This window comes from Ascaphus truei, chromosome 9, assembly GCF_040206685.1.
Source record: "Ascaphus truei isolate aAscTru1 chromosome 9, aAscTru1.hap1, whole genome shotgun sequence".
Lineage (NCBI taxonomy): Eukaryota > Metazoa > Chordata > Amphibia > Anura > Ascaphidae > Ascaphus > Ascaphus truei.
In genome coordinates this window covers 36361670-36386771 of record NC_134491.1, presented here as the reverse complement: position 1 = coordinate 36386771, position 25102 = coordinate 36361670, and the positions used below count along the sequence as shown (strand labels likewise).

Below are 25102 nucleotides of genomic sequence, written 5' to 3'. Positions count from 1 at the left end.
CGCAACTTTTTTATGAATATGTTTACATTACATGCATACATTGGTAGAACTTGTAGGTATGTTATAATAAATCAAATAAAATGAATGAGCAAACAATTAGATCTACACAGCTCAAATCCAAATACTGCTTTGGAATTGCCACCAACTCCTCAGACTCTATTTAAATTCATGCCAGGATTTTGCCTCTGACTGTAGACACTTGCACATAACTCTTTTCTGTTTTGTCAATATCAACTGATATTTAGGTGATTAAGTTGAGTCAAGGCATATCACCGTGTCATTAATCAACGCTGAGTTGTCGCACAAATTATTGGGAACAATCCATTTGAGCTATTTATATCTCAATTCTGTTTTCGCCAAGTCAGGCTTGCATTTTAATTTCTATGTCATATCATCAAAGGTGACACAAGGTACACACAGTACCTCTCTGTATTCATTAAACTGAACTTATTCAATTGCCGGAGAATACTGATCTCAAATTTACTGTTTTAATGTACAACTAAATAGTACATTTTATTGTTTACAGTATTTTAGTATATTTTGCATGTTTCACATGATATGTACACCACAGATGGACGTATAAAAAAATTAAACATTTTAACTTTAATAAATACACATAGTAAAAAGAAGGATAAGATTACACACACTACGCTAACCTGCCCATGCATAGACTAGATACATATACAGATATTATTATTATTATTATTTATTTATTTATAATGTGCCAACATATATCAGTATGGGCTTTGGAGCTCATCATCTGCAAAAGGTTACAAAAGTAATTTCATTTCAATATGCTGTCACTTCCACATAATGAGTTAATCTTAATTAAGTAGCTGCATATGCTAGAAATATTAAGAGAAATGCATTTATAATGACACCACACTAAGGGCAAAAGTAGGATGTCGTAGAGTGCTTCCTTGGGGACTATTTGTCATTAGAAGCTCAAATGCTTTTGATTTGAATATGTGGGATTATTTGTGCCACGGACCTGTGATTTTCAAAGTGTCACTTTTCCGTACTTTGACATGTTACAATATTGTAGTAATAGCTTTTCTCCTGAGGATGCAAATGATGCTGACTCTTTGGAATTGTAATTCTCCTCCAAAATCCAGAAGGAGCAGGATCACTATAGGATAGAAATATTAAAGCAGTTTAACCACTGGTTGTTGTGTGTCTTCTTTGTGTTGTGATGGCTTTTGGATCCCAGGTTTATACAGGCAATGACACTGATGAACTCCCAAATTGACTGTTGTTAAATGTGCCTTTGCATATAATTTTCTAGTTGCTTCTCTGGTCATAGTGATATCCCACCTTTTGGTAAAGAGAAGGCCATCTCCACTGACCAACACCTACTGTACCTACTGTACTCTCCATTTGCAAGGCAAATAACACTGCCATATGTATTAACAAAAATCTCGTACGATTCCTGGAGTTATTTTTTCTTGAAGAACCCTTATTTCTATGGTTACCTAAAGATATAGTAGTGCAATATAATTTAATTGCATACAAATCCAATCCTTTTTTTTGTTGAGAAACACATCAAACAAAAGCCCCTAATAATGTAGCAATCAACATCCAACCGCCGAAAACAAGCCACTGATGGCTACAAAATAAAAACATAACAAGATGCTATTACTGTATGCTGTGCACTTAAGTAGCTGTTTCTAAGTAGGCCACAAGTCTTCTTTTGTGCTATTTATATTAAATTAGGTATGGCTAATCATATCATTTTGCATTTCCAGTTTGAACGATTGCCCTTTGCCGGTCTTTTTGAGCTACAGAAACATATTTACACACTGTCAATTTTGCCCCAGTTGTGCAGTGCTACAGGTTAAATGTCATACATTTTAAAAACATTATTTTGAAATAAATAAATGATAGTATTCCCATTACCTTAAGCACTCTATTATGTTAATAATCCAATCAGCCTTTAGTTGGGCATTATGGAATTAAATAGATTGAAACTAAATTAGAAGCTCCTCGAGTTGCATTAAATCAATAATCTCACATTAAAATGTAACAATTCATTAAGTAGATGTTTCCATTTGTACAGCTCTCGATGGCTTACTTTTCGTACTCCAAATGTACAGATGTAGCAAGACTTACTGTCTTCGGCGTCACAGGCGGACAAGCAAAAATGTGCGGCGCTGGGGACAGAGGCCTGGGAGGATAACGCTGTGGGGGATCTATGCTTCTTAAAGGTACCCCCACAGCATTAATCCTTCCAAGCCAGACAGTGTAGGCAGAGGGACATGGCACACTCTTATACAGTGCAGAACCAGTATCCGTGAGGGAGTGGGTCCCAGAGCAGCTCAGAAGGAAGAAGTAGTCCCTGTGTCTGTCCAACCCCTCGATGATGTAGATGCCCGAATATGCCCGATCATCTACATCATCAAGGGGGTTGGACAGGACATTTAACACTGTCCAGGTGGGCATTTATTTTCTTATCTTCATAACGTCTACTCTGAAGATCCTGGTAGATGCAGACTCGTGCAAATTAGCATTTATAATTTTATAGGAAAGCATAATAAGTATCACTATTCTAGAATTACTTGGACAACATGTTAACCCCTCCATTGTCAAAGGGAACTAATTACTACCCAATAAAACCATTCTGCATTCATCCCACGTCATTCACAGGCTTGTACATTGCGCTGAAAAATGTAATTTCATAAATGGCATATTTTATTATTTCGGAAAGTGGACATCATACTTTTGCCAGAGAGATTCCTTTGTCATTTAGTTGAAGATAAGTTCAATGGAAAAAGTATATGTGTAGTGTCTGGGACATTAAGATATTAATAGGAATAGAAAAGCCTCTTTCCTTTGCCCATGACAGCTCCCTCCTGTGTACCATTGTGCCAAAGTACAGATAATATTGAAGTAAAAAGATTCAGGCACGATCTGTCCCAAACGACACTTTATTTTTAATGGACATTTTTCATGGACTTTTGAGTTACATATGGTGCTTTTAGGATAGGGTAATTGTCTCCATTCCATTTCTCAATTGTCAATATACAGATGTAGTAAGAGGTTATTGCTCCCGCAGGTGTGTTATGGCCGGGTATTCAGTGATATTCTGCATTAGTACTGCCATTGAATCCCGTGGAAACTCTGTGTTCTACAATACAACACGATATTCTGAATGATCAATATGTTAAATAAAGCTTTCTACATCTGTAAATACATAACAATCTGCTGTTAGATGCAATGTAATGTTATGATATCTGTTTGGGACTCATCAAAAGTCAGTGTACGAAATTGCTGTTCTGCATCAAATTATTATTACCTACTCTAAAGGTTGTACTTTTATTCCGGATGGTCCAAGTCTTCAACTGATCCTGAGACCACCCTGACTTTTATCTTCCATTCAAACATAATGTTATTTCGGACACATTAACCTAGGTTTGAACTTCTCCACTGACTTTTTGCCTGGAAAAAAAGATAATAAAGTAATTTTCAGGTTGTGTGGACTGTGCTTTCAGTCTTCCTAGAGGAGTTTACAATGGGAGGCAGAGATTAATGATCTGTAAAGTCTAAGCTTTTTAAATGAATGTTACTTATTACAAGCAATGGCTCTGAGACAGGAATGCCATCAGCTGATACTCTACCACCCAATAATTGATTAGGGATGCTTAGTTTACAAAGTATAAGCACTTTCTTTCTCACTCTGACCATATCAAACCCACACTACTATGTGAAGAGTATTTAAACTTTCTGCTGGTGTAGGTGCTTGCAAGGAATTGCAATGAGGAAGACAAAATTCCAAATGATTGAATGATTTACAATGTCAATGACATTTTAGTGACCTATAATATTGCAAATATTAGAAGAATTGTGTATAATAATATCATTTAATATAACATTGCTTAACGCCACGTTGGTACAGTATCTTCACATCCACTTGTACCTCTTCTTAGCTTTTCAAACGCCTATGCACCCTCTTCAACCTTCTCCCCTACAGTACTTCCTGTATTTCTACATCCTTCTAACTTTTCTCAAACCAGTGGAACACAAGCATTATACAGTACATTGTAGGAACAGTAGCTGTAAGCAGTTTGGTAGTAACTTGTTTAGTATCTTTGGGCCAAAGTGTTATGCTGTGGGTTAAACAAAAAAAAATGATGGTTTGAGCTATGCTATTTTTAGGTGTACTGAAAGCAAGTAATGAAAAACAAATGTAATAATATTTTAATGTATCTGTAATCAAAATGTCATAACTGACTTGGATTTGGAAACCCCGCACCTGCAACTTGCCTAATCTATTTCTTTTTTTTTTACAGATCCACCTGCTGTAGAACCAACATTTATGGAGATTAGACAAGGATTGGGACAAAGCGTTACAATGAATTGCAGAGTTTTGAGAGCTTATCCCACTCGGGTTCTCATGTACGAGTGGAGATTGGGGAATAAACTGCTAGAAAAAGGACAGTTTGACTCCCAAGATTATACCGAGCTGACTGTGATCATTCTTGCCAAGGAGCATTATGGGATTTACAACTGTAGCATAATTAATGAAGCAGGGTCTGGTAGATGCAGCTTTCTTGTAACAGGTATGTGTCCCAAAATACAAATGTTACATAACATACTGTGTATCCAGTAACACTAAGTAGGAGGCAGCCACAACCATGGTCTAAAACTACACAAGGAACTAGATACATGAGGAACTACAGTAGATTAAATACAGATGGGTGCTAAAGATCCTGGTCAATATAGCTTAACAGTATAACAAAAAATCAGTCAAGCACAGGACAATATAGCCACCGTCAATAAAGATAAAACATAATCATTGTAATGACTTGTAATAGATATTGAGGCATCAAGCAGGTCCCCGAAACGTTGGATACATGAATATCTATTACAAAGTTATTACATTGACTATGATTTGACTTTATTGACTCTAGGTATATTTTGCTGTGCTTGACTGATTATTCTGTTACTGTGGCGAAACTTCAGCGTAAGGCGTCACCAGTCAGTTCACTTACCTCACCCCGTGACATCGCTGGGTCACGTGATGACGCATTGTCACGGCATCCATGTTGATGGAGTAGCGCTGCTCTCTTGCAGAGACAAGGTTCTCTCCCCAGCCATCCGTTTCATTGCTGTGGGGAAGAGTACGGGACCTCTGTAACCACTTAGGGGGTTCATCTCATGTCCCCGGGATGTGCCCGGGTATCCCGAGAGGTAGTTACACCACTGTTCTCTTATCCCCAAAAATATTAAATGAATTCTGATTTTTATATTCTTGTCCAAGTGGAAATAAAATATATAAGTGCTGTATGCTTTAACATTTATATAATGACAGTTCCACACTGTAAGATTTTAAAAATATATAAATAGTGCATATAATTGGATACTGACATGCCAAAATCCGCAAAATGGCAATATTGTACTACAGAAAGACATATCCAAAAACAAAGCTGAACCCTGAAGGACAATATCATGGATCTTACAGATGTAGCCAACAGTACTGCACAGTTACAGCAAGGCATTGCATTAATTCTAACGCCATATTTAGCACTGCCCTAAAGAGTTTGTAGTACTGAGTGTTTAAGTGAACCAACTTAAACAGCTTATTTTTATTACTTTTATACAAAGGGAAAATACTCTCGTTCCCCCCCATGTTTAGGAAGCAAGGGGTTTCTGGTGCTATACCGCGTTATTGTCAGCTCCGGAGATCTCCTGCTTCCCGAGATACTTACAGTACCAGGGACAGTTCTATGCAGGAGACTTAAACCTCTAGTTTGTTTACCCTGGAGGGGACAGTGCCGGTGACACCTACTCCGGTAACTATCTCAGGGAGCAGGGGATCCCCGGAGCTGAAAGTTAAGCGGTTAAGCTTCAGAGACCCCATGCTTCTTATACATGTAAAAAATAACAAAAAGGGGAAAGGAGAGAACACAGAAGGCAGACCTCCCCCATAAAGTCTTTCAAAACGGCATGAATAATACCATCAGCATAGACCGTGAAATCCAAGCCCCAATATTAGTCAGAAATACCTCTGCAAGCATTATCCTTCTCAGAAAATTGAAATGTTTAAGGTCATTCTTTATTTTTAATTTATGCTATAACAGTATTTGGAGTCATTTGTTTCAGTTGTAATTTGCAACCTAGCATGCGCAGAGAATATCTAGAGGGAGGTTTAGCGTGATGAGCAATAAATTGAGAGCAATTAGTCGATAAATTGATGTTTCACGTGGATAACAGCAGAAACTGTGGAAATGTAATAACTGAGTTAAAAAAAATATATAATTAATTATATGCCACAGCCGCTGTGTTTTAAACGTTGGTGTGTTTAACGCTGCGGTTAAGATATCTTCATTTTGGAGCGACGGAAACTAAGCATGCACAAATACTTTCAATCATTTTTGTCAGGAAAAACAGGACCCTTAAATAAGACGGATGTGGCTAATGGAGTCACTGTGTTCGACTGCAGGAGATGTCAATATTTCAATGTGCTAGATACAGAATAATGCACAAGGCACATTTTTTTTTATTAAAGCCTACGTTACATACAAACTGCCACGGATAGCTTTAATTTTTATACTAAAGCTAATAGAATAGAGTAATGCACAGTTCTGTTAAGGACTGAATTGATGTTGCCTAGATTAATAACAGTCCAGTATATTAGACTACTAATATGTCATTGTAGATTACTCTACATTGTAATTTTCATTCGGGAATATAAATACCTCTCTAATTAAAAAAAAAAACAATGACCTTTATGCCTCTTTGTACATGCGCTGTGCATCTCCAACTTAAAGGAGCAATTGAAATGCTTGTTTGTTTTTACATTTATTTTTTAACAGCGGTGTGAAGCAGCGGGTCTCCGGTGCTGAACCTCAATAACAGCTCATTGCTCAGTTCCGGGGAACCCTGCTTCACAAGGTATAGACTTTACGAAGGGGTGCCGGTATGTCTGCAAGCTTAAAGCCCCTGCATCACGTGGGGCAATAGTAGGCCGAACCATGATGATGTCACAGTGTCCTATTGGGGCGCAAAAACTCTGGTGTTACATGAACCCTGGGAGCCGAGCAGAGCGGCTACCGACACCCCCTACGGAAATCGGTATCTCTGAAAGCAGGCCGCCCCCGAGGCTGAAATGAACGGGGTTCAGCTTTGGGGACCCTCTACTTCAATCCTGTGTAAAAAAAAGAAATGTTAAGAAAATAAATAAAAGCGCTTGGATTGTGGCTTTAAACTTCTGTTTTATTTTACAATGACATTTCTTAGGTGATCTACATCACGTTCCGTTGGTTTGTGTTAATTACAATATTTTACTAAGTAAGGTAGAAATGAATACTAGAAAGCACAGAAATTAATATCTCTTTTCCTCCTATGTCACTCTCTGGACAATTTCTGAAATTAATGACTCACTGAGTCACTGATTGAGCAGCCACCTGTGCTGAAGCAGGGATAGCCTGAAAAACTGACCTGCTGGTGGCCCTTGAGTTGTGAACCTCTGGTCATAGTACAAGTTTCTATACTGGGTTAAACTGCTGAATTGGTGCAAAATAGTTAGAAAAAAAGCAAAAAAACCCCTTGTGTATGTACAGGTGTAGCACATGTTATTACTGGATATAATGCATGTGTTATCTCCTTGACCATTATTTTAAATGGCACTTACTGTTAAATAATGCACCAACGATAACAGGAGCGGTAATGCCTGCTACATCTGTAAATGGTGTCGCTTTCTCTAATAAGGCTCTACACTGGACTATAATTGCTCAATGTGACAGAAAAATGTCCCTTGGTATCCAATATTTTCCAATAATTTCATATATGCTAAATCAGGGGTGGGGCAACTGCAATTATCAAGGGCCACCAACAGGTCAGGTTTACAGGATATCCCTGCTGCAGCACGGGTGGTTCAATCAGTTGCTCAGTCAGTGGCTCAGTCAGACCGAACCACTGATTAAGCCACTTGTGCTGAAGCAGGGATATCCTTGAAACCTGACCTGTTGGTGGCCCTTGAGGACTGGAGTTGCCCACCGTGCACTGGACAAAATACAAAATGACAATGACATATTTAAAGAGAGATATTGCAGAGAACATGGGTAATAAAGACTTTGGCCCAGTTAGGCTACGCTTATAGTGCCGGCAACAGCGCCGCGATAGTCAGGCGACGGTCGCTGGAAAATCAAATACAGATGACTTCCAGCGATTGCAACCAACTATAAGCGCATGCGATGGCAGCAATGCATTTGTTTTGCCGCAACGTCGCGTCGCTGTTGCCGTCGCCGTCACTACTGCTGCGGCCGAGTTTATTCGAGCATTTGCCCATTCTCGGCCGCAGCAGTAACCTGGCGCGCGCCGGAGGGTGCCGGGCGCACGCCGAAGACACGGAGGACGCCCTCCGATTGGGGCTTTCTCCCTCCCGCTGCCGGGTCCGCCGGGTCCCCCGGAACCCCCTGCCACCGTCCCCCACATTGCGGGACACCAGGGCTCCCTCGGGGACCCCTGGACGCGCGTGCAGGGGGCGCAGGCACCCGATGACGCGTGACCGCGCATCGATGACGCGCGGCACGCCGAGGGAGTGCGGCTAGCATGCCGGGGCATCCCCAGGCTTGCGGAGCTAGCCACACTCAAATAAAATGTGCCGCCTCTGTATAAGCGCAGCCTTACACTGAGCTTCGTTAGGCTATTGAGTGTAACACTAACCTAAATTAACATTCCCTTAACGGTAACGCTTATTTACTAAAGGGAATAACCAAATGTTTACACTGTTTTACTCCTTTAAACAGGGTAGCGTTAAATGTCTACGGCTTAGCGCTAAAGATATGCAAAAATGCAATCTCCCTAACATCACATATCCACTGACGTCCGCTACGGTTAATGCAGGGCATGAATGTTGGGTTCTTTTTTTTTTTGTAACAATTTCTTTTATTGGTCATGTTCACATATTAGTATACATACATTGTTGTCATGGGCCCATGACCTTTACCATTGTTTAGGTACATCATGACCAACATCTTTTTTCTCGTTTTTCTAGTGTGAGAAAAGAGGTGAGAAAGAAAGAAAAGAGCAAGGAAAAGATGCAGAGGGCAGGAGGGGGAGGGGGGAGGGCAGACTAACAGAGGGTAACAGGGGGTGGGAATTTGGGGCCCCGAGCCCGTTCCAGGATCCTCCCCTTAGAATCATTATAGATTTGTCTAGCTCAGGGTTTCCTCCGCTTGTCGTTCTTAGAACTTATCTCTCTATCCAAGGGTCCCAGGTATTTTGGTATTGAGGCATCCTCTTCTGGAGCATGGCAGTCAGCTTCTCCATAGACATCACTTCCTCTATTCTCCTGATCACTGAGGTTCTCGAGGGGGCCCTGATTTGTTTCCAGGCTGCTGCTATAGAGCACCTGGCTGCCGTTAGTATGGCCATGATGAGCCTGGACATTGGGGAGGGGACATCTTCTATTGGTTTGTTCAGCACCAGAGTCAGTGGGTCGAGGGGTAAGGAGATTCCTGTCACTCCAAAAATAAGCGCCTGGATCATGGTCCAGAACCTTTGTATCTCCGGGCATGACCACCAAATGTGGGCCATGTCCCCCTTTTCACCACATCCCCGCCAGCAGAGGTCCAGCGTGCCGGGGTAGATTTGGCTCAGTCTGACTGGAGTCAGGTACCACTGATACATAATTTTATAGATGTTTTCTTTTGTTATTGTACAGATTGAAGTTTTTGTTGCTTGCTCCCAGATCTCTGTCCAGTCTTCTCCATCTATTTGGAGTTGGAGGTCCTCTGACCATTTTTGCATATATCTATGGTCTGGGTCGTGAGATGTAATCTCCAGACCTTTGTAAATCTCTGATATCAGTCCCCTTTGATGGGTGGTCTTAGTGCAGAGGGATTCAAATCTGGTGAGTGGAGGGAATTTGGCGGTTGGGGCGAGTGCCAGCAGGAAGTGGCGTACCTGGAGGTACTTAAATAGGTGTAGGTCTTCTATCTGATATTTATCTTTTAGCTCTTGATAGGTCAATATCCTTTCCTTCTGCAGCAGATCAGCAACCAGGCTAATATTGTGACCCTGAAATTGGTCAAATTGTCTTGGGGAACACCCTGGTGGGAAGTTGGGGTTCCCGAAGAGTGGTGTGAGCTGGGAGGGGGATGCTAGCAGACCGTACTTCCCTTTGCTTTTAAGCCATACATTCCACGTGCATCTCATTGCTCCTAGTTCGTACCTCTGTGAACCCATCTCGCTTTTGCTCTGGGACCACATTGCCACCTGAAGGGGGTTGTGTCGCGCATAGTGGGTCTCTATTTCAAGCCAAGAAGTCAAGGCCGGGTCGCAATTCCAAACTACAGCCTGCTTCAGTTGCGTCGCTTGGTAGTATTTAACTATGTTGGGGACACCCAGACCTCCTCTCTCTTTTGACGAGAGCATTACTGTTCTGGGGATTCTAGGTTTTTTGTCGTTCCAGATAAATTGGGAAAATTGAGATTGGACGTTTTTTAAGATTGCTTGTGGGACGGGGATTGGTAGTGTTTGGAAATAGTAAAGTAGTCTTGGAAGGATATTCATTTTTAACGAGGCTATCCTTCCAAACCACGATATCTGGTACTTTTTCCATGTTTCTAGATCTTTTTTGATTTGATCGAATAGGGGGGGGTAATTATATTGATAAAGTGTATTATAGGAGTTGGATATTTTAACTCCCAGATATTTTATACAGGTATTACTCCATTTATACTTATAGTTGGCTTGAATTAGTTTCCATGTTTGATCAGATAGGGACAAATTTAGGGCCTCTGACTTGTCCATGTTTACTTTGTAGTCAGAGACTGCTCCGAATTGGGTTAGGGCTCTTTGGAGGTTAGGAAGGGAGACATGGGGGTCCACAAGTGTCAAAATCACGTCATCCGCAAACAGGGAGATTTTATGCTCCCTGTCTGCTATTGGGATTCCTTTTATACTTTTTTCGTCCCTAATAGTGGCTGCGAGGGGCTCAATGGTTAGGGCAAATAAGAGAGGTGATAATGGACAGCCCTGTCTAGTCCCATTCCTGATTTGTATTGGGTCTGTGAGGCCCCCTGGGAGTTTTATATGTGCCGTGGGGTTTTGGTAGAGGGCTCTCACTCCCTCTAGATAGGGTCCACAGAAGCCAAACCTCTGCATGGTTTGATCTAGGAAAGACCACTTGATTCTGTCGAATGCCTTTTCGGCATCCAGACTTAGGATCATTGCTTTGGAGCCTGTGAGATGCACGTGGTCAATTATATCCACAATTTTGCGGGTATTGTCGGAGGCCTGTCTTCCCGACACAAAACCAACTTGATCAACGTGTATAAGTCTAGGGAGAATTGGGTTTAACCTGTTTGCTAGGATCTTGCTGTAGATCTTGAGGTCTGTATTTAGTAGTGAGATGGGCCTATAATTCCCGCAGAGGAGCGGGTCTCTACCCTCTTTGTGAATTATTGCTAGATTAGCGGCTGTAATTGTTGTGGGGATTGGTTCACCTTGGAGAAATGAATTAAACATTTTGAGTAAGTGAGGTGAAAGGATAGACCTGAACACTTTATAGTAGGAGTTAGAAAAGCCATCCGGGCCCGGGGCTTTGGATAGTTTCAAAGAGCTTATGGCTTGTTTTAGTTCCTCCTGTGTTATCTTTTTATTGAGTGTCTTTATTTCCTCATTGGACAATGTTGGAAGGGAACATTTCTCCAAATAATGGGAGATTGCGTCAAGACTGACCTGGTCTTGTCCCGGGGGGTGTAGGTTATATAGATCGGAGTAGAAATCCGCAAATTCCTGCGCTATTTCTTTTTCAATGTATGTAACCTGTCCCTTTTTGGTCTTAATACAAGTTATCTGGGACTTAACTCTGGTTCCCCTAAGTTTGGCGGCCAGCAGTCTATCTGCCTTGTTGCCCTTGTCGAAGTATTTTTGTTTAGTCCACCTGAGTGCCTTTTCGACATCTTCCAACTGAGAGTGTTTGAGGGCCGACCTAGCTAGGTTTAGTTGTTTAAATATTTTTTTAGACATTGTGGCTTTGTGTTGTTGTTCAAGGTGAGCAATTTTGTCTGTTAGTTCTTTTTGGAGTTTGTTTTTTATTTTCTTTTTGTATGAAGCTAGGGAAATTAGATCTCCTCTAATTGTGGCTTTATGGGCCTCCCAGAGCATGGCTGGGGTGGAGGCAGACCCCGTATTCTGCTGGAAGTATAGTGAGATTTTCTGTCGGATAGTTGTCTCCGTGTCTGGGTAGTTTAGCATGGAGTCGTTTAACTTCCATTTGTATTGTGTATTTTTAACAAAGGGTAGGGATAAGGTGAGATCTATGGGTGCGTGATCAGACCAGGTGATAGATCCTATATTAGACTGGGCAGAGGCCTGGAAAACATTGTTTGTACCTAAAAAATAATCGATCCTCGAGTAAGACTGATGAGGGGAGGAGAAAAAGGTGTAGTCCCTCTGACTCTGATGCTGGGCCCTCCAGATATCCACTAAAGCGAATTCCTCCATAATGTCCCTAAAGTTCTTGGCTTTTTTTCGGGATTGTGAGATATATGTGGCCTGAGAGGGTGGAGTGTTGACGGTGGTATGGCTTGACTTATCTTGATTGTGGGAGGCCACCATGTTAAAGTCTCCGCCTATGATCAGAGATCCGAGGGATTGCCTATCCAGTGACTCAAGAAGTTTTCTGAGGAAGGGGATTTGATTTTCATTAGGGGCATAGATATTGACCAATGTGATTGGTGTGCCTGATAATGTCCCTTGAACTATTAAAAATCGGCCGTCTGGGTCTGATTGAGTCTTGGTTAGCGCAAAGGGGGTCCCTGCTCTGAGGAGAATAGCTACTCCTCGTTTTTTACTTGGGGACGAGGCGAAATATGCCTGGGGAAATACACTTCTGAATGTGTTGGGGGGGGTCGGGGAGTTAAAGTGGGTCTCCTGGATCAGAATTATATCCCCTTTGGAGTTTTTCAAATCCCTTAGGACTAGTTTCCTTTTCCTCGGAGAGTTAAGGCCCTTGGCATTAATTGATATCAGTTTAATGGAGGACATTATTTTTGTTTGTTTTCTTTCGGGGCTTTGGGCTCCGAAACTCTTGGAATTCCCATGTCAAGAGTTTTGTCTTGGATTTTAATTCACCTAGGCAGGGTAGGTGTGAGCTGAGTGCTTCAGTAGGCCTCGGAGGAGGGGGAGAGGGGAGCGGCACACTATGTCGCCTGGACCTGTCTAGATCTGGGGGGGATACTTCATTGGGCCTCGGGTGTGGGGGAAGGGTTTGGACACAGCAGGATAGGTACTGGAGGGGGGGAGGGATAAAGGGCCTGACGGGACAGAATCGTCAGGAAAGAGTAGAGTGAAAAGAGGTCTCCGAGGGATCCTCTGCATTTGCTACCGGTATTATTAGCCGGCATTTGGGCTTAAGGCCCGTTGGGAGAAATCCGTTAACCCCTTAACTGGGGAGCAACAAGCCGAGGGTGCAGACTCAGCTAAACTATGTACATGATACCCTATCCTGTTTGCACTTAGCAGGGCAGGATCCTTGTGGGCAACCTTATTTTGGTGATGCTTAACCGCGGGTTTTTTAACTGGAGAGCGTATGGGGAGGCGGGGGGAAGGGGAAGTGGGATAATTGGGGGAGGGGGGCTTTGGGGAGGGCCGAGGGGATGGGGAGAGGGGGGGGTGGGTGGGTGAAGGGATGGGAGGGGAGGAGTGGAGGGGAGGCAGTGGGGGAGGGGGGGAAGGTGGGGGTAGAGGGGTGGGGGAAGAGGGGGTGGGGAGGGGGGGGGGGTTGGGGGAGGGGGGGGTGGGAGAAAGAGGGGGAGGAGGAAGGGAGGGGGGGAGAAGGAGGGGAAAGGGAGAACATGTTGCTCTGCTTTTTACATTTGGGACAGACATTTTTATCTAACAGTTCTAATATATATATAGGTGGTACATTTACATGGTTAATCTTCAAGGTCGTGCGCCTTTGCGTGGTTTGTGACCACCAAACATGCTTGACACATATCATATATATTCACGTCTGTGGGTGTATTATCACAGTTGACATACAGTTCCGGTCTGGAGTATTTCAAACGTCTCTGAAGTACACAATTTGCCTTAAGTAACCTTAGGTGAAGGGGGGGGGGAAGGGGAGCAGGGGGGGGGGGGGGGTGGGGAGGCATGCTGTTCTACCATTTACATTTGGAATGAACATTTTTATCAGATAGTGCAACTGTATGCATGGGGTGGTACATTTACCTTGTTAACATTCAAGGACGTGTGTCTTTGTGTGGTGTGTATCCAACGAGTATGCTTAGCAGGTTTCATATATGTCTACGCCTGGGGATTTTTTATCACAGTTAACATTCAGTTCAGGCTAATAATGTTTCAAACGCCTCAATAGTATACCGTTTGCCTTGAGCAACCTTGGGAGAAGGAGGGGGGGGGGGGGAGTGTTGGGGGGGAGTGTTGGGGGGGGGCGGGTGTGGGGGGGGGAGTGTTGGGAGGGGGGGCGGGTGTGGGGGGGAGGGGGTGGTCGGGGGAAGAGGTGGACATGTTGTTCTGGTTTTTATATTGGAGGCAGACATATTTATCCAGCAGTTCACCTGTATGCATAAGGTGATACATTCACATGGTTGACATTCATGGACGTTTGTTTTAACACAGTCTGTATCCGGCCGGCCTGCTTGGCAAGTATTATGTGTTTCTCCACCTGAGATTATATAATCAGCGTTGACATTCAGTTCAGGCTAAGATTATCCTAGACGACTCAGAGTAACACGGTTTGTCTTGGGCAACCCTGGTGATAGGGAGGGGGGAGAGGGGGGGCTTGGAGAGGGGGGGCTTGGAGGGGGGGGGAAGAGTGAAGGGGGGGGAATGAGAGGAGGGGGGGGAGATGAGAGGAGGGGGGGGGAATGAGAGGAGGGGGGGGATGGGAGGAGGGGGGGGAATGAGAGGAGGGAGGGGGGGATGGGGGGAGAGAGGGGAGGGGAGGGAGTGGAGAGGGGGGGAGTGTGGGGAGGGGGGGGGAAATGAGAGGAGGGGGGGGAATGAGAGGAGGGGGGAGAGTGAGAGGAGGGGGGGGGAATGGGAGGAGGGGGGGGGAATGAGGGGAGGGGGGGGATGAGGGGAGGGGGGGGGAATGAGGGGAGGGGGGGGGAATGAGGGGAGGGGGGGGGAATGAGGGGAGGGGGGGGGGGAATGAGGGGAGGGGTGGGGAATGAGGGGAGGGGGGGGGGATGAGGGGGGGGGGGGGGATGAGGGGGGGGGGGGGGAATGAGGGGAGGGGGAAGGGAATAGTGGGGGGTGAAAAAAAGGGGGGGGGGGGAGGGGGGAGAGATAAGTTCTGTGTATTCCTTTCTAAATAGACATGGGTTACTTGGCAAAGTATATGCTTGCTTGTTGGTAGGGTTGTATATTGTGTGACGTTTTAACTTTATTAGGCCATCTTGGCCTATTAGCAAGTATGTCCCTTGTTCGTGTTTTATTGGGGCCAAAATCCGGTCACACTCTGGCGAGTCAGCTCAATCCCAACAAGGAACGTATATCTTTGTTTGCCCCCTTGAGTGCGAGCACCCGCCGGGGGAGGTCGTGGTTCGGCCAGTGGAGGGAGGGAGGGGGGGGGGGAAGGGGAAGGGGGGCTCTCTCTGCGGCTGGGCCTGTCACTCAGTAGCGGCAACCGGGACCGTTCCCACTGGGGGGGGGGGGGGAGGGGGGGGGCCTCAGCGGGCTTTTTGTGGGAGCAGTACTTACTGTTCGGAGTCTTCCGCCATGATGTTGTGGGTTCCACCATCTCCCTCCCCCCTCCCCCCAGGCCTCGACCCCCGGAGCCATGTTTGGCCCACAACTGTGGGAATCTGGGCCGGTCGGGCCGCCTCCTCAAGGGGATAAAACTGGTAAACAATTAACTATAAACTTGGACATCTTTGTGGCTGTCCGGCCACGAACTTTAATGGATGCCTCTCCGTCTTGGGGCGTCTGGACTTAGGTTTCTGGGTTCCTTCGATGTTAGGCCCTCTGTGGTGGGGGAGTTATTCCCGCGTTATGTGCGCTGAGAGACATCTCGGTAGTATAGGCGACGCTGGATCGTGATCGACTTCTCCGCCGGTCCCCTCAGCGTTTGGGCGTCTTGCTGCGTGTTGAGGCTTCTCTTTTTCTCGGCTCGGTGTTGCTGTCCTCCTCCTCGCTTTGGGCTGGGACTTGCTGCTGATCCTGCATCCATGCCGCGGGTGGGGTCAGCCCCAGCGCCCCGCGCAAACGGGCCCATGTCCTCCGGAAATCTAATCGTGAGGTACCTGCCCTTGCTGTTGCTGGCTGTTAGCTTAAAGGGAAACCCCCAACGATATTTGATCTCGTTATCCTGCAGCAGGGTCGTTAGGGGTTTCATCTCTTTTCTCCGCAGCACAGTTTTGCTAGACAGGTCGCTGAAGACTTGCAGCTTTTCGTTGAGGAAGGTAAGTGGATCTTTTTCTCTGCATGCCCGAAGTATATTTTCTTTAGCAGAATAGCTATGCAGCCTTACAATCACATCTCGCCTTCTTCCAGGGTCCTCAGATCTGGGCCCTAAGGCCCTGTGGGCTCGGTCTATTTCCAAGTCCTCGTCTTTTACTGTGTTACTCACAGACTTAAACAGATCCACGAGGTATGGGCGGAGGAGGCCAGGGAGAACTGTCTCGGGGATATTACGAATACGGAGGTTTTGCCTCCTATCCCTGTTCTCCTGGTCCTCCAATCCGTCTTTAAGCATAGCGATTTCCTCTCGGAGCCTGAAGATCTCGTTCTCCGTTGCTGTCTGGCGCGTATGGGTCTCCTCCATTTCGCCTTCTAGTGTGGCGGTTTTGTCCGCTAGGCCATTAATCTGCTGAGTGAGATCATGGACCGCGGCTTTTATCTCCATTTGGAGGGATGCGTGCATTTTGGTGTGTTGGGCCGCCATCAGCTGCTCCATGAAGGCCCTGGTTAGAGGCTGCTCCTGCGTGGAGGTCTCTCTGGCTTTGGCAGTCTTGCCCTGTGCAGCTTGTGCACCGCGTGCGCCGCCGCCATCTTGTGTAGGAGACTGCTGTTCGGGGCTTGTCTGCTGCGGGGAGAAGTATTTCGTTACTACTTGTGATGCCGGTTTTTTTTGTTGCCTGGACATCCCGCCGATGTTTCCCCCTCCAGAGGATATTCTTTTTAGTTGAGAATATTAGGTGGAAGGGTGTTTATTTTGAAGTTTATTCGGGTGAGTCCGCGGAGCTCCCAGGCTGCTACTCCATACCAGCTGACGTCACCGGAAGTCTCTCAATGTTGGGTTCTTTTAAGTGTTGCCTGAATGGGGAGCCGCTTTTGTCGAGACTCTGAAATACTGTCTGGGTTTTGCTGGAGAGGTGATTTACACGCCTTCCCAAATACTCCTTTAACAGATACACAGAGATACCGGTGCCCAAAACTGAATAAACCTGGGAAACATGCCAATATAAATCATTTGAATATACAGTACTTTGGATATCCCAATTAGCATATTTTTCAGACATAATATCTCGGGTGTGTTCAATTTTGTGCCCAGGAATCTCTCCACATATTATCTAAAGGAGTGTTTGGGGAGGTATAAAAGACCCTTGGTACTTTACCAAGGGACACTTAATCACATCCTCCCTCATGCTAAATGCTATGTTATTCTAACCTAATGCAAGGTAGTGCTAGCTCAGTCAACATCAGAGCCACTGATTGAGCCACCTTTGCTGAAGCAGGGATATCCTGAAAAGCTGACCTGTTCGTCGCCCTTGAGGACTGGAGTTGGACACCCGTGGTATTTGCTAATAAAATAAACAAGGGACATTGTTTTTGCATATTATTAGCTTTGTGGATAGGTGTTAAACTCAGGAAATTACGTGTTTTACTATTTCAGGTAACCTAAACTTTTTTATGATTTAACAGAGCATAGTGTATCGGGGCCTTTGAGCTTTTGGGCAAAACATTCCGAAACTGAGGAGCCTGGTAAAATAATGGAAAAGACCACAGTCTTTATAAAAGTCAGGAGAATACGCAAACGTAAGGTTTTGTGTTTGTATTTTTTAAATATGTACCCAGTTCCAGCCACAGCAGCTGAAAGCACGCAAGCGATTTATATAAAATCAGACGCCTTAAAAGAAACATTTTCTTGTACATATACTTTAGGGGACAAGTTGTGAAGATGCATTATGAGTTGCAAAGCGTATAACAATAATTTCTACATGTAAGAGCTTCCTTTAGTGTGTGTATTTATAGGCAGTCTCCAAAGGCTGACAACACGGAGAAGAACGCTGCCTTCAGCATCACCGCTTTAGAGCTGATCAAAACGTGCGTGTTAGGCTCATGTAGGCCTCATACTAACAGTGTAGTGCTACAGTATAGTGCTACAGGCAATTTTAATATGCTAAATAAGGACATGTTTTCAGAAGAAAGACTTTTTCTTTCTTTGATCTTGAGTTTAATTCAGATTTTCAGGGTAACTGAAGGTTAGGCAAAGCTAAAAATATGTTCTCATTATTTATGCTAAGAGAGCACAGTGACAGTGACAGTGAAGGATATTATTACAGTTGAGAGTAGCGATAGTTCTGTTTTGACACAGTCTATTGTTTCTGCTGTGTTTTATTTTTAATTAAAATTCCTTTTCCCAATTAGAAAATGAAATGATAGTCTGAGTTATGTACCATGTACATCTCACAGACGCCACAAGTCTACGTTCTTTCAAAACTAAAGCTGTCTGACATTTTAACCTGGTCTATAACTGTTACATACGCCTATAACATATATTATCTCTTACTGTGCATGCAATGTCTTATATATAATGTATAACCCTACTCACTTAATGTAACTATGTATTTGTAACCATGTATCGTCATCATAACTCTATGCCCAGGACATACTTGAAAATGAGAGGCAACTCTCAATGTACTGTTCTACTTCCTGGTAAAACATTTTTATAAATAAATACATGTATTAATAAAAATAGACCCTTTTAATGTTATTGGAACAATGAACAAGACAGATACAACTCTATTGTTGCCCATGTAAGGTCTGCACACAGTGGAATGGAATGAGTTATTTCTGCACAAAGTGTTTTATATATATATATATACACACACACACAAAATAATAAAGCCCTAAAGTTACATCCAACATGACAAATTATTATGTTAAATACTATGTTATTCTTCTCATACGTAATGGTCTGTGTGGGGCTTGCAGGGACTGTGTGTGTTTTTAAATGTAGGTTGGAAAGAACTATTGGGAATTTTTGTGTCCCCTCCTTTTTGCTTTTAAGTTAACCCCACTGTTATTGGCAGGTCCTGTGTTGACCAGTTTATTAAGAGACTTCTCCCTCCAGTAGAGCGGTAGAGAACGTGCAGGCAGTGTAGGACCTGCAGTAAAGGGTTAACCTTGATGTGGTTGCAGGCTTATAACGCATTGGCCAAAGGATTGTGTAATGACCCTTACTTCTTAGATGGATAACAGGTAGTATTTAACTTAATAATGTTTCATGTTGGATGTAGCATTGGGGATTTTGTTGTATACATTATGGTCACTACCTGTAGTACTCCTTTTGCTAAATATATACAGGCATACCCCGCAGTAACGTACGCAATGGGACCGGACATTGTATGTAAAGCGAAAATGTACTTAAAGTGAAGCACTACCTTTTTCCACTTATTGATGCATGTACTGTACAGCAATCATCATATATGTGCATAACTGATGTAAATAACGCATTTGTAACAGACTCTATAGTCTCCCCGCTTGCGCACAGCTTCGGTACAGGTAGGGAGCCGGTATTGCTGTTCAGGACGTGCTGACAGGCGCATGCGTGAGCTGGCGTTTGCCTATTAGGCGATATGTACTTACTCGCGAGTGTACTTAAAGTGAGTGTACTTAAAGCGGGGTATGCCTGTATATATATATATATATATATATATATATATATATATATATATACAGAAAAAACAAGCAAAGTGTAGGCCGCACTCTCTGTAGATCTCTAAGCATGAGATTTCTCGAACACCGTAGAAATATAAAACATGGTCTTCAGTCGCATAGCTTATCTCGTCATTATGATTCTATACATAATAAAGATCCATGCTCCTTGTCCATCATTGGAATCGAGTTCATCTCACCTTCCCTATCGGAGGGTGATAGGTTCAAAAAATTGTGTGTCAGAGAGATATACTGGATATATGTACTCAGTACATTATATCCAGATGGTCTCAATGACAAAATTGATATTAGTACAGTAGTCTAATGGTTTGTTTTGGGCATGTTTGTCGGTGTTGTGAGTCCTCGCGCAGGTCTGGTTTGAGCGATGTACTTCGTTCCCTTCGTTGGGGCTCAGGCCCGCCACATTTGTTTAAACTAATCTAAATATTCCATTATCTTTGATTGATATGTTCCTAATACAAATATACACTTTCACTTTCTTATTATAATATACATTTTTTATTTAGGTGTTATCTGCTTCGCTTGTGTGGCCACCATCGATCTTGACACCTTTGTGTATCTTCTCCCTCCTTTTTTAGTTATTTATCATACTTCTAGTATTATTTGTACCATGATCAATCACCAATACTATTTTGGTCCCATTTTTTCCCTCTCCTTTTCCTTCCCCCCCTTTTTCCTTTATCCTTCTCCTCCCCCCCCCCTTCCCCCCTCTCATTTTTATCATTCATTCACTATTTATTTATAGAACATTATTCCTCCTTAGTTGCTCCCTCTGAATCTCTTTTTCGGACACATCTCTGTTTATATTCATTTACGTTTAATATTTACGTTTAGGAATCTGTTTGTTATCTAGCAAATAATCAGTATTTATTATACATGTACTTAATTTTTCTATTATATATTTTTTTCTTTGGTTATCCTTGAGGTTTAAATATATGATTGTATATTTATATATTTATATATCCATTTATTTATTTTTGTATGGACATGTATTATAGTGTTATGTTCTTTTTTTGACATACTTTATATATTTAATTCAGCATTTATAAGGGTTAATTTAGTTTCCACCTACTCATCTGATATGTATTTCATTGATTAGCTTTTCTGTTGTTCTATTATTCAATGTAACTATAAATATATGTTTCAAACCTATGCTTTTAACCCTTGAAGAAGTCTTGATAAGACGAAACGCGTAGGGAGTGCTTTGTGATATAATATTATCCAGTTTTATTCATTGTATGCCACTTCACCTTCGGGACTATACCATTTTTTGGTATTCATTACCAAACGCCGCCATACTCAGTGTTTATCTTGCGGAGACCGTCGCAGTCTATCTGGAGGAGCCCAGTGACGTCACCAAACCTCGCGAGATTGCTACCAGAGGCTTACTACTGTGACGAAGGGCTTGGATTAGAGAGACATCTCCTGCCTGCTCCGGTACACGGAGTGAAATTGCAGTGCTGCTGGTTTTTCTCCACACTAGACGGTTGCATTGGAGCTGCTGACATCCTGTTTCCTGGCTGGCGATTGAGTATAACTCATGAATGCTTTATTACCCGTTATGTTTGTGAGTGTGAATTTTTACTTATCCTACTCCATATAAATTTTGTAAACTTTATTACGCTATGAGTGCGCCTGTTTTTTGTTTGTTTTTTCTGAAGATATCTTGGAGGGAGTGGTATCCCCCTGCATTCAGGCTGCAAAGACTCATTTGGAAAGCGTGTGGAGTTGGACTCTGATCTGAATTGTATTTTTATATATCTGGACAATATTCACATAAATTTTGTAAACTTTATTACGCTATGAGTACGCCTGTTTTTTGTTTGTTTTTTCTGAAGATATCTTGGAGGGAGTGGTATCCCCCTGCATTCAGGCTGCAAAGACTCATTTGGACAGCTTGTGGAGTTGGACTCTGATCTGAATTTGAATCTGAATCTGATCTGAATATTTGTGTTATAATAGATTTAGGTGGCGCCACATCTTTTTCTTTTCTTTCTTCCTATATATATATATATATATATATATATATATATATACTGCTGCGGCACAGTTTATTCGAGCATTTGCCCGTTCTGTGCCGCAGCAGTAGCCTGGCGCGCGCCCGAGTGTGACGGGCGCGCGCCGAAGCAGCGGAAGAGCGCCCTCCGATCGGGGCGCTCTCCCTACCGCTGCCGGGTCCGCCGGGTCCCCCGGAACCCCCTGCCGCTGTCCCGCGATCGCGGGACACCAGGGCTCCCTCGGGGAGCCCCTGGACACGCGTGCAGGGGGCGCACGCTCCCGATGACACGTGACCGCGCGTCTATGACGCGCGGCACGCCGAGGGGCGGCCACTAGCAAGCCGGGAGATTTCCCGGCTTGCGGTACCGACCACACTTCAATAAAGTGTGTCGGTAGTGTATATAGGAAGAAAGAAAAGAAAAATATAGATATAGATATACAAGGTGACCAGGAAAATCCAGGTAACAAAGAGACAGCACACCGCAGTATAATGAATAAATAAAGTGTATTAACAACACAGGGCAGCCAACGTTTCGGTCCTCAGAGTGGGACCTTCCTCAGGGCTGCGGAAGGTCCCACTCTGAGGACCGAAACGTTGGCTGCTCTGTGTTGTTAATACACTTTATTTATTCATTATACTGCGGTGTGCTGTCTCTTTGTTACCTGGATTTTCCTGGTCACCTTGTGTATGCTTCTATATGGGACGAGCATCTGCCTTCACTGAGAAACTGTGAGTGCAAACTATTTTTTCATTGGATAGATATAGATAGATAGATATGTATTGTATGTAGTGGGTTTGGGTTTGGAGCTTGTAGGGACTGTGTGTGTGCTTATAATATATTTCACCTTCTGAAGCAAAAGGAGGTAAAATAATGTGAGACGGAAGAGAGTGCGTAAGAGATGTAGAAATGAAGATAGGAGTGAGTCAGTCCTGGAGTGAAGGTTACCCTGTTCCCCCTCACATACCCAAGTTCTGTATACCTGTTATTTTTATATTCTCTGGACAGGATGTAACGTTTGTCGGATTGTTTCATGTATTGTATTAAAATTACATTCTGTCTTTGCATTTTGGAAATAAAATTTGAGTTACAGTACAAAAAAAAAATGTGATTTCTATTGATTAAAAATATCCCAATGCATGTATCTTTTGAAGGGTTTATCATTAGATAGATAAATAAATATATATGTTTACTGAATTGTTAACCAAGTATTCCCTTAAGTAACTATTTTGACCAGTTTATGCCTACTGTATATGTTGTATTACCAAGGTTTATTGGAGTTCAAGGCCAGTACACTACACTGTAAGTGGCAGTTGCTGTTTAAGACAGCGTTCTCATTCCCTTGAATTAGTTTGTAGTGCATTTCTACAAATTTCTGCAGTCTACGTGCCTTAAAACAAAACTTTCCACTAATTTGATGCTACAAGAACTAAAGGCTTTTAACAAACAGTAATGATGCTAAGCACTTTGATCAATGTGTAAGTAGTGCCATTGAGTTTTGTGATTACTTCCAAAGACTAACTATTGAAAGGAAAAGAAGATTCGGCTCAGGTGATGCACGTATATATATATATATATATATACATATATATACATATATACACATACACATACACATACATATATACACATACACACACATACATACATATACACACACACACACACACACACACACACACACACACACACACACACACACACACACACACACACACACACACACACACACACACACACACACACACACACACACACACACACACACACACACACACACACACACACACACACACACATAATCACCACATTTATTAAGGTTATGGTGGGTAAAAAAAGTGACTAAAACCCTCCACAGTAAAGCATAAAGCAACTGTACACAGGCGGCACACTTTATTTGAGTGTGGCTCATTCCGCTAGCCGGGATATGTCCCGGCTTGCGAGCCGCACTCCCTCGGCGTGCCGCGCATCACCGATGCGCGGTCACGCGTCATCGGGTGCCTGTGCCGCCTGTACGCGTGCCCAGGGCTCCCCGAGGGAGCCCTGGTGTCGCGCGGATGTGAGGACGGCGGCGGGACGTTCCGGGGGACCCGGCGGACCCGGTGAGGAGAGGGGGAAGCCCCGAACGGCGGGCCTCTCCTCCGAGGCTTCGGCGCGCGCCCGGGACATCCCGGCGCGCGCCAGGTTACTGTCGCGGCCGAGACCGGGCAAATGCTCAAATAACCTCGGCCGCGACAGTAAATATTCCTGTATATTCATTTGCATGTCTTAGACAGGTCTGCAACCCTGTCTTTTACCATTATCACCCATCACACAGCACTTCCACTGCAGCAAGGGATTCTGGGAAATGCTGCTTTAAACACAGCTTTTAAGCAAGGACTTGGAAGATGCAAAGTCAGTTAACCCACAATATCATCCTTCACCTGGTGGTATTTAGATTTCCCTGTAGGAAAACATTTGACTTGCATATGGTAAAAGAGACTGCATCTCCCAAGCCCTTGCTTAAAAGCTGTGTTTAAAGCAGCATGCATTGGCTAAGGGTTGCTCATGTAATGTGAGCATGAGATAAAAGGTGGCACTGTGTGCTCATTTGCATGTCATTTCCCAGAATCCCTTGCTGCAGTGGAAGTGCTGTGTGCTGGGTGATAATGGTAAAAGACAGGGTTGCAGACCTGTCTAAGACATGCAAATGAATATACAGGAATATTTACAGTTGATATATATATATATATATATATATATATATATATATATATACGCACACAGCTAATTTTATTTAACATTTTAGTGAGTTTATTTGGGTACAGATGAAGAATTAATAAAGGGTATCAAGAGGCATTACTTGGAGTAAATGAGGCCAATGACTTTCTCTCTGACGCAATTTCTGATAAACATACAGACATAATGTGTCTTTTTTTCGGAAGTCTAACACACCATGACTATTGTTACAGGTATCGATACACTTTAATAGACTAACCTTACAGGTCCCCAAATTTGTAACTCTTCAAGACCTTTCCAGACCTGACATCTTCATCTTCGAATATAATATGGTCGGGAAGGGGTTATTCTTTAAATTCCGACAGATCGGGTTGCAGCACTATGAAACTTTGCATTCGGAAGTGCCCATCCCAGGCTTGTACTGTATTGTAAATAATTCCCTACTGTATGTATACAATAAAATGTGGTGTCATTCTTGGACGAAGACCTGCACCCTATGGTTTCAAAGAATC

The 25102-nt window shown here is 43.4% G+C and overlaps 1 protein-coding gene across 3 annotated transcripts in view; it reads left to right on the top strand.

Annotated features, from left to right (window-relative positions):
* Window positions 1-25102, top strand: part of MDGA2 (MAM domain containing glycosylphosphatidylinositol anchor 2) — a 648696-nt gene that overhangs the window by 443935 nt on the left and 179659 nt on the right. For all 3 annotated transcript variants that reach the window (XM_075614385.1, XM_075614384.1, XM_075614382.1), the window contains one exon: window positions 4287-4556. In XM_075614385.1, coding sequence (XP_075470500.1) covers window positions 4287-4556 — 270 coding nt within the window. The remainder of the gene's footprint in view (window positions 1-4286; window positions 4557-25102) is intronic.